Source organism: Tribolium madens, unplaced genomic scaffold (assembly GCF_015345945.1).
Source record: "Tribolium madens isolate multiple individuals breed KSU strain unplaced genomic scaffold, Tmad_KSU_1.1 Scaffold_2;HRSCAF=44;Tcas5.2_LGX, whole genome shotgun sequence".
NCBI lineage: Eukaryota > Metazoa > Arthropoda > Insecta > Coleoptera > Tenebrionidae > Tribolium > Tribolium madens.
In genome coordinates, this window is record NW_025400995.1 from 7,775,136 (window position 1) to 7,791,348 (window position 16,213).

The following is a 16,213-nucleotide window of genomic DNA, read 5'->3' on the forward strand; positions in this document are numbered from 1 at the left end:
AGAGAGACCAGAGTGAGACCCAACGCAGCTCAGATCAAGACGTTTTTTTAAGTTAAATAAAGTTGCAGTTACTGTACAATGGAGAAATTATTGCTAAAATCGTGCAGACTTGACAAAACTGTCATTCAAAAATTTAAAGGTAAATACAGTTGCTTGTCCTGGTATGAAATTAATACGGTATAATATTTTAGATGTTGTTACTGAATGGATTGAAGAAATGTTTCAGATGAGTCAAATTAAGTTTATTTGCTTCATAAGGATGTATTTTTGTTTGTAAGCAGTTGAAAACAATTAATTATTCTTTACACTATACGTACAGCTTATAAGTTGAGCGCATTGATGGGCAAAGAGCAATTYCATTTTCTATAAATGATTTGTGTAGTTCCGTTCCTACTATATTACGTAGTCTACCGAAAGGTGAATTGTATGTTTCGCTTTCAAAAATGCATATTTTGATTTCCTATTAATCTTAGAATGTTTAATTTTTTAATGTTTTAGTTTGACATAATTTTATATAACAGTTGTACGAATGCCATGTTCATTATTTTTATAATAAAATTATCTTTGTAATAAGATTATTGTATAATTTACCCAACAAAATTGAATTTTTCAATCAAAAAAATATTTATTTGAATGAAACTTTACAATTGTTAGCTTCAAATAAGGATGCGTTCAAATTAAATAAATCAGTTTCATAAATTGAATGCGTAAGTTTTTATGTCAAGAAAACAATTTTTTCTTCCAAAAGTTCCATATTTCAGAAGAAATTATTATTTTTTACTTCAAGAATTAGTAGATTTTACTTCAATAATAAACGTTATTTACTCTTAATGTTGTATTTATTTGATTTAAAACTCAATGGAAGTATTTATATTAAATCAATTATGTTTCTACTCAAGAAATGCAGGTTGAGCAAATAATTTTCTATTTTGGAGAATATATTTACTTGCGTATATCGAAGATTAAGAATTATTTAATTCGAGAGTATTTTACTCACTGTTAAACAATATTTCTCTGTGTGTAGGAGTAAGTTGTAAAGAGATTTTATTAAATTATTTGAGCTTAGGTAGTTTTCTAACAAATTTGTACTTGCGAGTTGTAGGATGTCGCGAAGCAGGTCTAAAGGGACACAGATGAGCAAAATAGGCCGCGGGGAAAGATTTAGTATACAGGACGAGTAGCGTCAATCATATTTGTAGTTAGTTCTCCCTCACTCAAAATCATCAACTCAAACTTCTAGTTCGAAGATTAAATCAAGAAATACTTCAAATACAGAATCAATAACATTTGGCTCAGTATGTTACAGGTTGTAGGAAACTAAAAGAATTATTACTAGTCAATATGTAATAGTGAGATTCTAGATAGATATAGGGTTTGTCATAAAATCAACATATCAAAAGTTTTTGTATTTTGTAACGTCTCTGGAACCTTGTTTATAGTGTAGCAAACAGTAAACTGTTTTTTGACAAATAATGATGATAGATTTTTGTTTACAGGTGGCGTGGATGCATTTTGAACAGTCAGCCATCTTGACTGTTCACAACCATGTGATCACCCGCAATCCTCGGATTAGCGTTACTCACGATAAACATAGGACTTGGTTTTTACACATAAGTAATGTACAAGAGGAAGATAAAGGACGATATATGTGCCAAATCAATACCGTTACTGCGAAAACACAATTCGGATATCTCCACGTTGTCGGTAAGAAAAATAATTAAGATTAAACATATTGATCCAATTTAGCAATAAAATGCTGATATGAACATAAGCATTTTGCGATTTTGGTTATGCGAAAGATTTAATTATACTTTTAGAGGGTAAATTATAAATGAGAGGGCATCGAGAATAAACGTAATGGGATTGTTAACGTTCATCAGCATAACCGCTGTTAAGACTGGAACAATCCTCACTAATTATAAGTTTCAAACATGTATTTCTTAATTAGCAACTGTGCCCTCGTAAGTTATTGTTCATTTGTTACTGCAGATTGCTCAGACAAAAAGATGAGAGTTGCCCATTCAGTATAATTAATTGCAATACTTTTGACAATGCATTTAAGATTGTACAATCGTTCGCGTTGAACTTACTTTGAAATATATGAGAAATTTTGGTTGCGCCCTTAACGTTCAAATGAATCATCTCTCTCTTTTTCAAGCACTATACAAGAAGCAAGACAAACGCAACCAGCAAAATACTAATTTATGAACAGGAAAAAAGCTAAACTTTGTTGTTTGCATTAAATAGTTTTCTACGCTTTATTTTGTTTTTTTTTTGATGGTGTACACAGTGTTTATAAATCTCTGTGGCTTAAGTTAACCCTAAACAAAAAATGACTCTTCGTTTGTTTTATGTTTGCTGTCATCAGTGACATATATCTGTCAAGTTAAAGACAACTTATTCGTGACATTTGAAACACTCGCATTTCGTACACCAACGTGTATTTTGCCAGCAACTATATTAAAAATAATATAAATTCATGCGCCCCATTCTAAATTATTTTGTAGTCATGGGGTTGGTATATGAGATTTCCGAAGGGTTAGAGACACTTTCCGCAGACCTAAATCTTGGACAAGTCCACAATTCTCATGGGACATGTTGCTGATCGCCAACTGACTACTGGACTCAATAAGGAATTCTAAATTGTATTATATTCGACCAAGTTGGACTCCTTTTTCTCGTATAATATTTAAATTTTACGACTTTCGTTCGAGATTTAAGAGCCAATGAAATTTGATTTTCTTTCAAGATTTTATTGCTGTACACACATTTTATTTTTGACATAACTTTTTACAAGAGCAATTTTTGCTACGACTTTCATTAAATTTGCTCAAGACTTAATTTTTCTCTGGGCATACGCATATGGCAAATTTGCTACTGTCATAAAACACTAGATATCATTATGTTGTATTTTTCGAAAAACAAATTTTTTTAGACTATTCAGTTACTTTTTAAAGGTTTTGATATTTTTATTTTTAAAGAGAAAATATTATAATTTGTATTTAAAAAATGTGTGTTCGCATTGCTTGAGTTTTGCAGTGTACTGAAAGAATTTTATTTGTTAAAAAGTTTTAGAGATGCATCTTATTTTACGTAATAGAAAACAGTAGTTAAAATATACCTTCTGTTGCTTTCTGCACTCATTAGAGTGGATGATTTAAGAATCCGGAAATACTAATTTTTCAATAAGAAATTAAAACAATATTAGCGTTTCCCCATTTTAATTTATATTTGCTTAAAAAGCAAACCACTTTAGAAGTCTATAGCTTCCTCCAACTTTAAAGAACTCTGTTGATTCTCATTTGGGATTGAAGTATTCCCATTAAGAACGATGGATAAACTCGAGTAGTTGCTCTTCGTGGCCAAATTGAAGAGGCTATTACGAAGATGTTTGCTTTTTAGCTAACCTCTTGATAAAGATCCGCTATTTGTCTCTTTTTTAATTTACTGCTGACGATGTATGTGTTTATCTCTACAAACTATTTTTAATTCATTCATTGGCTTCAAGCTAATTAAAGCTTTATACTCAATTAATTAATTAACACACTTTACTGAGTTTAAATTGATTTTTTTCGTTATAGTGTTTCAAAAAGTTTTAAAGTTTTTCTTGTGTGTTTCAAGACCACCATTATGTCATAACCAAAAGTAAAATTTTATGTAGTTACTTTTTTTGAAGTGGAGAGAGAACCTATCGTTTGTTTTTCATAAGAATAGAAACTGGTTACAAATTATATACAGTGTCCGAAAAAAACGTTACAAGATTTCGGGGCTGATTCTTCAAGTCAATATAAAAAAAAGTTCGTTGGAGCTACGTTCTTAGGAAATGCTTCCTAAGGGAGTTAAAGCCCTCTGAACATGGCAAGTAAAAGATCTCTTTTTTCAATTAACTCAGTTGAGGCAAATTTACAAAATTTTGCATCTGGGGTAATTATTTTGGCGCTGAATCTACTAGTACTATCAAAAATTGTGAAACTTTTAACCTTTTTAAGGTGAAAAGTGTTGCTTTGGAAACCATTTTATGAATTGTTTTATTTGTTAATTAATTTTCTTTAAAAAATTTCTTTTGTTTTATTTTTGTACGACGCACCATTTTAGAAAAAAATTGATTTTAATTCCGAAAAGCCGCCTACGCAATGATTTTTTTTACATACAGGCTGAATTATGAAACACGTTCGAAGCCATAACTGCATTATTTTTTAGAACAAAGTTGAACAGTTTTTTGTCATCTATTGTTTGGGATAGATGCTCAATCAATGCCGCTTCTTGTTTCACCGGAAGTGACATCAATTTAAATTTTTTTAAAGGAACACCTTTATATTTTATTATTTTTGGATTCCTCATTGCTTTATTATTTTTCAGTAGACGCTACTAACTGTTATTAAAATGCGCGATATAGTTATTAGTGCGTCGTTAATTAAGTAGTGATGCTTTGAGGACGGCGATACACGTCAGTTTAAGATCCCTTATATTGAAAAAAATGGAATTATCCAACGTAGTATAATTGTTGACTTTATATCACGAGGGTTGAATTAATGTGGAAGCTAAGCCAAGCCTAGATTTGTAGATAGAACACACTGTTCCGAAAATGCCGTCCTGGTTACATAAGGAAATATAAGATCCTATTCTAACCTATTTAAATATCACGTACTCTTGAAACCTTAATCCAACGTGCCGATTATTGAGGCACCGTATTCCTAAAATTTGAGTGTCGTTGATTGTATCTAAGTGAGCACTTTAGAATCGGCCTCAATAATCCTAAACGTAACATCATTTCAGATAGCCGAACGTAAGTGTGATTGTGGATGTAGATGTAGATGTTAATTGCTGGTTCAAGTTGAATTGTCACATTTTCTGCCAAGATAAAATGATGTGAGTTTCGAGTTTATTCCCCAAGAGGTAGTTAAGGCTAATTACGATTATTTTCTTGTAGGAAGAAAGAATAAATACATGATGCGTTCCGCGACTTCTTGATTGCTTTCATGATTGATGATACACCGTATGTCTAAGTTCGTTCGGAGGAGCGCTCTACGGACATTGGCATACAAGCTGTCGAGTATCTAGGGCGGGTACAGATTAAAGCATTATTACATTAGGGGAATCTCGGCTCGATATGCTTTTGCTACTCTTGCTATATCCACTAATTTCGACCAGCTACAACCCATCAGGAAACTGAACGCTTGTCCCTTTTTTAAGGTCAACTAAAAATTTCGTTAGTCCGCAACAGAATTGCCAATTGAAGAACATTATCACTTCCCACACTCCCATACAAAGGCTGACAATTACTAGGTTTAAGGGAATCTCAACTATCCCACAGATTTCAATTATAACTCCAGTTCCAAAACCTCAATTCCATTCGATGTAATTGACCAGGTAATGGCTTTACAGACGGCTTCACCTTCCGCAGACAGGAATCGCAACCCTGCTAGTTTGCAAAGCTCACTAAATCACAACCATTATGCTAAATTTTCCTCAAACTTATCGATATGACTCTTCTATTATATCAATTATTTCCCTCAAAACTACGCACTCTTCCTTTGTTCAATGTTATTTCAACCTTGCAACTATATTTACTTAAACAATAGTTTACAGCCTTACTAAATGCATTACTTGTGAGACATTTAGGAAGGCTTGACTTGAATTATTGTTATTTTTATTTATTATGGCAATAAAAATTAAGAGTATACACGATAATTAAGTGATGCTGAATTTTTAATAAAATGATTATTTCGTATTGACAAGAATCGTCTATTCTATAGCAATTAGGAGATTGCAACAAACCAAAATTTTATAAAAATAGTATTCGTACATTTATTGATAGAGTTGCCCAACACCGCATTAATGACAGCCTATCGCGTATCCAAAAACAATTTAATCATTTACTATACTCCAATTTGGTTTTAAGATTCTACGAATCGTTTGGAGGCAAACAATCAATAAAAGACAAGCCAGGCATTGTATAGTATTTTTTATTTTTGTATTATTAGGTGAACATTTTGTGTTGAATCAAAATAGAGAAACAAACGTGAAATGGAAGTCTAATAATTAGTACGAATACTGGTAGTGTGAAAAATTTCTTGTACGCAGTGATGGGATATTACCTGAGCTTATGTGGCTATCGGAATTGTATGGTAATCGGATTAGGCCATATGCAGAGCCATTATTAGGACAAAGAGGTGAATCGGGGAGTTCTCTGTCTGATTTTAATGGAAGAGCTTTGTATGGTAATAGTCAGTGTTGGAGATAGAAAAAGGATTTCGTCACCTAATGCAAGAATGTAGCTACACTTAGGTTCAAATGAATTACCTGTTATAAGGGAATAACCAAAGACTCAATTGGAAGTTTCGACTTTCACAATAGCTTACATTTAACCGTATTGGCGGGGTGCTTAATGAAAGCGCTCGACCCCCGAGAAGAAATACGGCCGCAATCAAGTGGACCTTTAATGCGTCGAGGAATTGTGAGGGACATTGCCTGTTTCAATTCTTTTCCGGCCAGCCAATCAGTGCCGCACTGGAAAGAAGTCACTTAACTATACTCATATCATTTTATCTCTTTTCTTGTACAACGCCCTACAATTCACACCTTTACTCAGCCTCATTTCGAAATTGTTTCACGCATTATTAGGGCTACCGCGCTTAGATACTTTACACCGACTAACAGGCTAAATGCGGACCTGCTTCATATTTGAACTCCATCAAGAAATCTACGTGATTCAGTTTGTTTGCGAGTGCAGAGTGGGATACCGGGCTCTTGTGGTTTCAAGATGAACTTTGACCCTCTGACTTGAGGTCTTGCATTATTATTCGTTGCAGCAAACCTATTGTTCGGATGCTGCAAACTTTTTTAACTACAAGAATTCATTAAGAATTTCTCTACTGATAAAAGTAAAATGTTTCTACGCTTCATTCCACTTGAGGTATCTACGTCTCACACATACTAAACAGAAAATTACTACCAACGAGTGCTGGGAATTTTTACTCGATAAAAATATTGATATATCGACGTAACGATATAATATTAAAAAAATATCGATAAATTTGGAGAAGAGAATTCAAAAATGCAATAAAAATAAGTGGTTACCATTTGAAATTTTAAAGTTGGCGCTAATTTCTCATAGTTTCGGAAGTTCAGCCATTTTGAAAATAATTTAATTGAACTTAGACTGGTCGATTTGGGTTGTGTACAAAACTTCAAATTCCTATCTGCATTAGAAGTTAAAAAGTTTCTAATGTAGGCCCTAAAAGAATCACCTTGTATATCTATAGTTATCGATAATTTTTTAATTATGGAGATATTGATATATCGATAATTATTATCGATAATTATTATCGATAATTATTATCGATATACCGATAAATACAGGGTGTTAAAAAAAGATTGTAAAATATTTCAGGACGTAATAGTATGGTGAACAAAACACGATTAAACCCGTCACACCAAACTTTTATTTCAAAAACAATGCGTTTTGTACTACAAAGTGGTCATCCTCAGGTGAGAATAAAAAACAGTTTTTATTCTCACCTGAGGATGACCACTTTGTGGTTGAAACGCGTTGTGTTTGAAATAAAAGTTTGGTGTGACGAGTTTAATCGTGTTTTTGTTCATCGTTTCCATACCAAGAGGATCCAATAAGAAGAAAAAGCGTAATAGTGTGGATCAAAACAAACAAAAAAGTCTTAATAAATCTGGGTCCGCAAGGTAACGGTTTCGGAGTTATAGAAGATTATTCGTTTTTTGAAACATTTATTTGCAATCTGTTCCAACAAAAAGAAAAACTTCTAGCAAAAATTTTAAAAATTTTCAATGTGATATCTCCGAAACAGTTTAATACATGTTTATTAAGACTTTTTTGTTTATTTTGGTCTATACTATTACTTCCTTAAATATTTTACAATCTTTTTTTAACACCCTGTATAGATAATTATCGATAGAACGATAAATATCTATATTATGGTTTTAGCACTAGTTATTTTGTAACCTCTATACATAAAGTCCTTGCATTTTAGTTACGGATTTTAAGTTATGTTATAAATTATATCAACAACTAGCATTCGCTTGCGACTTCGTCCGCGTGGATTTCTGATATAAAAATGGTCCGTTTACAAAATTCTATAGGCTTATTTTATAGAACTATATAGTCCTGTTCTTTGCTTTATTTATGAGTTATAAGTGGTGTGTAGCCTGTTGTTTGATTTTGATTAAAATGTTATTTAACGTCACAAAAAAAACTTCAAAAAAAATTGCAAATTTTTGGTCTCAGAGGTGGATGACGAATTACTTGCGGACCAAGCTGATTCCATGATTTGTTTTGAGTTAAAATTGAGAGGTTGTTGGATTTCAACAAATTTAAGATTTTCAGCCCCAATACATAGGACTTTCCAAAATTTTTTCTTAGTACACCCCTAGAGATATGCGATTGGCCCGCGGACACGGCTGAACTCGTTGTTTGATCAATCAAATGCACAATTTTTTTACCAACTAAAGCCCGAAGTAAAAAGCATCCAAATGATGCTTGATTCATTTCAGAATGCACTTTTTAGAAGACGATTTTCGAAAAATCCTTTTTTAGCGGACCTCTAAGCCCTCTAGCTTCAGTGGTTTAGGCAGTGTGTTGTATGTCAGTCAGTCATAGGGTTATTATACAGGGTTATTCAAAAATATGAAGCAATATTTGAACCTCAAAATTGACTTATAAAATAATGTTAATTTAAATAATAACTCGTATCCTATCTGTACTGATAAGAATTTTACAGCCCTCGGAATGTGGGTATGAAATTTGTTTTTTTTTTGTAATACCTTTGGAACACTTTGACCAAGTATAAAATTTGAAACAGTTACTTGCGAGAACATACCTTTAAACTGGTAATTACGAAAACCGGATACATCTGCTCAATTTCCGGTTCCAGCAGTTGTAGGTCATATTTTCTGTGTTTTTTTCAAAACAATACAGTAATCTATTTTGAAAACGTATAACCTTTAACACTCCTAAACTGAACCGTTTTAAAGATATTTTAAAAGTGAGATCTGCACAACGCTGAAAGCAAAAACTATAAATTTGGAATAACTCAATTTGGTGATAATTCAAAACAGATGACGTCATCACAAAATTTTTATGTCAAAAGAAGGCTATTTAAAAACAAAAATCGACGGGTTCGAGCATTTTTCGCAAAAACATTACATAACTAAATTATACATTTTGTTCCAAACTTTATGCATACTACATGTATTTTTATTTTAACTTTTTAAATATTTAACGGCAACAACTATTTATTACTATCATTTATCGATAATAATATCGATACTTCAATATATGTATCGATATATCGATATTAACCGATAAGATTATTGTGTCGATTATCGATATTTAAATTTCAATATCGCCCACCCCCACTACCAACCGCATACCTGGGCTGATTAACTACTCTTTATGTCTACTCTTCTTGTCTCTCCTTCAATCATTGATTTTATAAATTAAACTTTAGCATGGGTATTTGGTATTCAAATTTGTACAAATGTGATTTTAATAATAATGGTGAAAAATTTTTACGTTTTTTTATAAACATTGTATTAAGAAAACTTTTGCTTTGTTTCTCCAATGAGTAATATTTTTGTGAAAGTAAATAAAATTGTAAAGGAGCTTGAGTAACGATCGTTGTGTCAAACATGTGTGTGTCCCAACTTGGTAAATTATACGGCATTATCGCAAAACCGTCTCTCCTTGATGCAAGTCACGTTTCAGATTAGCCATTGTGGCCACCGAACTTGTCTTGCGAAGTTGAGAGGATGCACGGCTACCTTAAAGTTTCACATAATAATACCATTTTAAATCTTCCACTTCAATCAAGTAATTTTTATTAGAAATTTTTGTCTCACTTGGCAAATTTTTGCGACGGAAGTAATAATTTTATCTAAATTATTACAGAATGCCACAGTGTTGTCAGAAACGCCAGCAAAAATTTTTCAAGATTTTAGCAAAAGAAATAATAATGTCCTTGGTAGTGTCATGTTTATATTTTTTTAATCTAAAAAAATGTGAATAAACATGTAGATTATTATTCACACAAACATAATTTAACCCGACACACCAAACATTTGTTTAAAAACACAACGTGTTTCAACTACAAAGTGGTCATCCTCAGGTGAGAGTTTTATTCTCACCTGAGGATGAGCACTTTGTGGTTGAAACGCGTTCTGTTTTTAAACAAAAGTTTAGTGTGCCGGGTTAAATTGTGTTTGTGTTTATCACTCCCATACCAAAAAGATCCAACAAGAAGTAGAGATTATTAATTATTATTTAAAAAATAAATATTATGCGGTTTTGAAGTAATAGAACTCATATATTTATTTCAAAATAATTTTAGTCGTCGATTTGACGACTATAATAAAGAAAAAAATTACATTCCCACTTTCAATAATATAGTTCGTACTCAGCAAATGACAATTTACTTAGTTCTTTTTTTGTGAAAAGCACGAAAGTGTGCGTACGAGAAATATAAAGAATCTGAGTTTATTTCAAACTCTTCGTATGTTCTTGTTGTTTTTCATGAGTCAGCAGTTGAAAACGATAGAATTCAGCAGTTAATAACAAGGTGCTATTTGCATTATTGCATTATTAGATGACGATGTAATTTTAGTTAAAAATTGCTCTAAAAGTTTGGGAGAAAATAAATTAAATGTAAACTAGACTTAAAAAACTCAAAGATAGCGAGGAATTAATGTGAAAATGTTCACAGGTATATAAAGAAATGTCTGAAATGATTTGGATTTTTTGAACGGGATGTGGAAATGAAAGTTTGCATTAAAGATCAAATGCTGACTTAGGTGAGGTTTGATTAGAGGCGAAAGAATTAAGCACAAAAGATAACAAGTTCGGGAAGCCAATCGCCAAAACTAATAAATATGGATTTTATGCCAAGTTACTATTACCAATAAGGTATTCTGTGGGGAAATGTCGATAATTTCAACCCCTAATCAGGTAACAGGTAGAGCAATAAAGTCTTTGATCTTCGAAAACGGTTCCTTCTAGAGTAGATAATCCAGAGTGGATTTCACGGCGTTATGATCCGAGTACGAGGAAGGTAGTTCATGTCAATAGATGCGGGCGCGCAAAAGCCCTTACCTTCTTTAGCTGGCTTTACACTGTCAGACAAACTTTGACTTCTTTAAATTGTTCAAACGGATAAATATCGAAAGACTTCTTTTGCAACTCTCAGACAAATCTAATTACTTCATACTTCTCACTTTATATCAGTCAACATGGGAAAAATTCCAAGTGAATTAGAAATATTTTGAGCTCACATTGTGTTTCCACTCTTCCAGACGTTACCAGCTTTATTATATATGACATCAATCACAATAATCACAGTTGCTAAATTAGTTTCTCTATCCGGTACAAAAACGAAAACAACACTAATTTTTCATTTTATGCCTTGTTTTTTTACCTCAATAACAAGTAGGTAGTTTAAAATAGTTTTAACTGATGTGGATTATAATAACAAAGTTAATACTTTTTACGAATTAGAGGAAAACACTTTAATCAGAATCTGAGTGTAAGCCGGATTAAATCCAAATTCACATATTTTGTAATTAGAAGTTGAATCGTAATGTTGGTTTTGCACCAAAGTAATTATAATATGTGTTTACCTAATCTGATCTTTATGGTTCAAGGTATTTATGCAGTGTCAAGAAAAAACTTCGTAATTAAAAAGCTTTGCAATGTTCAAAATAAATTCTGTTATATATGGATTATGAAGATACATGTACAAAGGAAATTCTTTCCACCAGAGTTAAGATCATATCTTGAATTGTATGTCTGTTATAGAGATCGTTGAAGGGAAATGTTTTTTGTTCGTTCGCCAAGTTAACGTTATAACTAATTTGAGTGACATCGGAGACGAAATCTCGGTCTTTTGGTGAAAACCAACACAATTAAATTTTTATCAATTTATATGAGAAGGAAACATGAAACGTTGTCTTTGAGTTTTGAATGTGTAAGACTTAGAAATATATTGCAAGATTGAACTTTGAGTTGTTTGTCTGTGTTTCAGTGCCGCCTAACATAGACGATTCCCTCAGTAGCAGCGATGTTATAGTAAGGGAAGGCGCCAATGAGACGCTAACCTGCAAAGCTACGGGATCTCCACAACCTAGTGTAAAGTGGAAAAGGGACGATAACTCCAAGATCGCAATAAACAAGACACTTACAGGTTAGTCTATGCTTTTACTTTCCAACTTACTTCACATATGTTTCCATATTATTTCGCAAAGTTTCCTAACGTAGATTGCTGTCCAGACTCAAGCATATTTATTGCTATTTTCACAAAAAGACAAAACTTTTCCTCGAACACCCTTCAAACTAATGAAATTATGGTGACTAATATTCCTAACGAGTATCCCGGTTGAGATTTTTTATTTACAGGCAATAGTCGGTGAAAACTTTGCTATGCTAATTCAGTTTTATATGCAAATTTTCTACAAAACAGGAATTTGAATAGTTCATTCCAACAAATTTAATTTTGAAGATTAATTGTCAAATTGCTTGTTAAATACGGCAAAAATTAATCAACCTTTTTAAAACTTTGCTTAAACTTTGTTTCACAAAATTAACCAAACAAATTCGCACACCTAGCCTTTTAAACTTTTAAAACAATTTATTGTGAAGGTATGTATTTGCCATTTCAAAATGTATGACATAAAAACAATTTTTTAACTGGTAACTGTTTAGAAAATGGCATGAAAAGTAGTTTTGCAAAACTTGAAACTGCTTTCCAACTTTTCTCTATCTCACGCTGCTAATTGACAGTTTCTGTTTTTTTATTAAAATTAATGTAACAGCTTTTAACATTATTACATTTCTTGTTAATTAATGGAGCTTAAAAATTTTTGAAAGTCAAATTTTTGAGTTTTGTAGATGTAAGTGAGTGTAATTTTTTCGGTTTGATGGTCTTTGTGCTTTAAGAAGCAGTAATTGTTTTCTATTTTCAGCACCTACGTTTTTACATTGCTCCTTACACGACAGTACCTCATAACTGTCACGAGTTTTGTTAATTTATTTTCTTTTCACTTAGGTCTTATCACGTTTTAATTGTCTCAAAATGAACGAGTAACCACAAAATATTTCATCTGATTTCAACTAGCTTTCTTGTTGTTTATACACGTAGCTTCGCTTTGTTGGCTTCATCAACTAATCGATTCAAAGGGAATGTGACAGCTTTGCAATCATTTTCGTTAGAAAACAGCCTCGTAAATCATTGTAATTAGCGTAACTTAATTATGATACGCAAAAAAAGTTTTATTTCATTTAATTTAATTTATTGAGAGATATATTGGAGTAAGTCAGACGAGAATAAAATATGATTAGGGTGCTAATTAAAGAATAAACTGTCAAAAAATGATAACAGTAAAACTGAATTAGCGGCATAAGTTTAAATGGTGAGCTTTCTCTGCCCACGTAATCACATAACATGTCATGGAAACTCTAAATCTGGTATGAAATACCGTTTTGTACTTAATTTTTGTTTTATTTTTTATTCTTGGGGTTTAAATATGCTTGACTGTATACATAATTAAATTTGCAGTTATTAACCAAATTTGTCATTCTTCCTCTTGCCAAATATAATATATTTAAAGAGGATAATTGAAATTACATTCCTTTATTTGCCCTAGGTATTGTCTTTGTATTCATTTTTCAGTTTCTGAGTGGGAAGGAGAAACACTGGAATTAACCAGAATTTCAAGATTAGATATGGGAGCTTACTTATGTATAGCCAGCAATGGGGTGCCCCCAACTGTGAGCAAAAGAATCAAAGTTAGCGTCGACTGTAAGTACTATTCTTGAAATTTTTCAATTAAATATCAGAGCCCCGTTAGTAAGTCTGTTACTATCAACCACATTTTTTCTTTTATATTATTTTACAAAAGAAAATTAATGTTTACTTTATTCTGACTGGGATGTAAGTGCGTTTAATATTTAGTTTTGTAACATTACAAGTTTCTTTATTTTACATAACGAAAACTGGTGAATCAAGTGCGTTTCAACTAAATAAGCAGCAAAATGTATAATTACATCGTCCCTATTTTTCGTCGAATCAACTCTCACGCCTGACTAGTTTATGAACTGTAATCTGGTACAGTCAGCGACACAAAGTAGCTACTATTGTGCTTCAGGAAATGGTTTGCAGCTAGATTGTCAAGATTACAATAGCGTCCGAAAAGCACACTAAAATTATAGACTCCACGTCTAATATTGAAATTCGTCTCTGCGCTAACTTCTAAGGGTAGAAAATTTTGTTATTATTTGCATTTTCAACAATAGGAGCGTTTTATATACAGGCTGACCCAGGGGTGTGGTATTTGATATATTGACATATCGTTTTTAACATCCGGTAGATCTACTTAAAGTGTACCATTTAAAAATATTTTTATTATACAGAATGCTCCAGAATTCGCGCCCCAGAGAAAAATGCCATGTAAGGTAAGATACCAGGAATATGGAAAAAATGTTAAAAAGTTATGAGAGTTAAAATTTTGCGCTTTGACTCTATTTATTTCTGTTGGAAAAATAATTTTCCAAGTTTTTTTGCTACAGGCTATTAGAAGAGGAAACAAGGAAGTTATATCATCAATTGTAACTCTGTTTAATGTTATTGTTAAATCTTCAATCAAACATTTTTTTTTGAATAGAAGGTAACTTCCGATTGACAGCGTTGCACTTTGTGGTCAACGACTCTTGGAAGCGACATCCGCTTATTACAAATTAGGCAATACTTCCATTTAAGGAAAGTTCAAATGTACAATTAATGTTATTGCACTTTGTCACCTCATGACAAACTGCTGAATTGCTGACTGGCAACAATTAATGTAGGTCACCACCTGCCAGGATTACCTTATATGGTAATAAGTTCAATCAACTTAGCTTTGTAATAATTGTAAATAAAAGTCAGTTTATCACAAACCGCTGCTCTACTCATTTTCTACCATCCATCAGTGACGTCAGAACCAGGCCATAATTTCCACCAAGTGTGAGGCTGCACTTGGCTGACGTGACAACTCCACAGATTCAAGTCCGAATCTGTTCATAGTCCTTCGAACCAAGAAGTGAAACAGTACCAATTTTGGTGAGGTTCGGGTGAAAGATTCATGTCCGAATCTGTTCATGGTCCTTCGAACCAGGAAGTGAAACAGTACCAATTTATGTGAGGTTCCCGTGAAATATTCATGTCCGAATTTGTTCATGGTCCTTCAAGCCAACAATTCTCATAATTCCGGAGTGAAAAGTGAGTGACACAAGTGTAAAGTGAAGGATCGTGTTACAATACGCGTATCAATATGGCTTCAATGGAAGAATCAAACAAACTCACCCGCTGTCAAGAGGATATCGGGCTAAAAATTAATCAAATACTTACGAATTCCAAAAAAGATTTATTGTCTAGGAAAACTGATGACTATGTGGCCGAGCGCCAAAATACCTTAAAGGAGTTGATGAAAAGAGCAGAAAAATTTCATGAACAGTTGGAAGATTTGAAAGTTCCAGATCATCCATATTTTATATCCGACTACTTTCAAATCAAGAAGAAATATCAAGAAGCCGTCAAATATTTAAACGAGTGTCCCAAAGCAAACCAACAGGGACATCCGAGAACCGAGGAAGAATGAGAACAAGCCATTGAACAAGCAATTGTCGAGATTGAAGAAAGCAGGTATGAGTTCTTCATGAAGAAAATTACTGCACAGTGGAGTCCAATCCAAAAATTCCACGAAGAATTGATGGTCCATCAGACTGACCAAGATTCTTATTTTGAAGACACCATCTGGGAAGTAGAATACAGATACGAAGATTTCATAGCTAAGTTGGAGGCCAAAATTTCAGAAACAGCGAAACCAAACATAAATCTACCGAAAATACAGCTACCCATATTCAAGGGAGGGTATGAAAATTGGACAACATTTCATGACCTGTTTCGGAAAGTGATTCATGAAAATTCTTCTTTAACCAAAGTAGAAAAAATGCAGTACTTCAACATTCAACATCTCCAAATTACTCACGGAAACTACGAAACAGCTTGGGAACTACTACAGAAAAGATACCAGAATAGCCGTCTGATTGTTACCAAACTGATAGATCAAATCTTAGATCTACCACACATTCAGTACGAATCTGCGCATCGTCTAAAACAGTTACACGATGTTGTACACGAGTGTCTAGAAGCAATCA

At 32.7% G+C, this 16,213-nt stretch overlaps 1 protein-coding gene across 4 annotated transcripts in view; it reads left to right on the forward strand.

Moving 5' to 3' along the window:
• LOC123006662 (lachesin-like) overlaps window positions 1-16,213 on the forward strand; it is a 117,963-nt gene that overhangs the window by 78,229 nt on the left and 23,521 nt on the right. For all 4 annotated transcript variants that reach the window (XM_044401312.1, XM_044401313.1, XM_044401314.1 and 1 more), the window contains exons 3-5: window positions 1,497-1,704; window positions 12,048-12,206; window positions 13,692-13,820. In XM_044401312.1, the coding sequence (XP_044257247.1) occupies window positions 1,497-1,704; window positions 12,048-12,206; window positions 13,692-13,820 (496 nt within the window). The remainder of the gene's footprint in view (window positions 1-1,496; window positions 1,705-12,047; window positions 12,207-13,691; window positions 13,821-16,213) is intronic.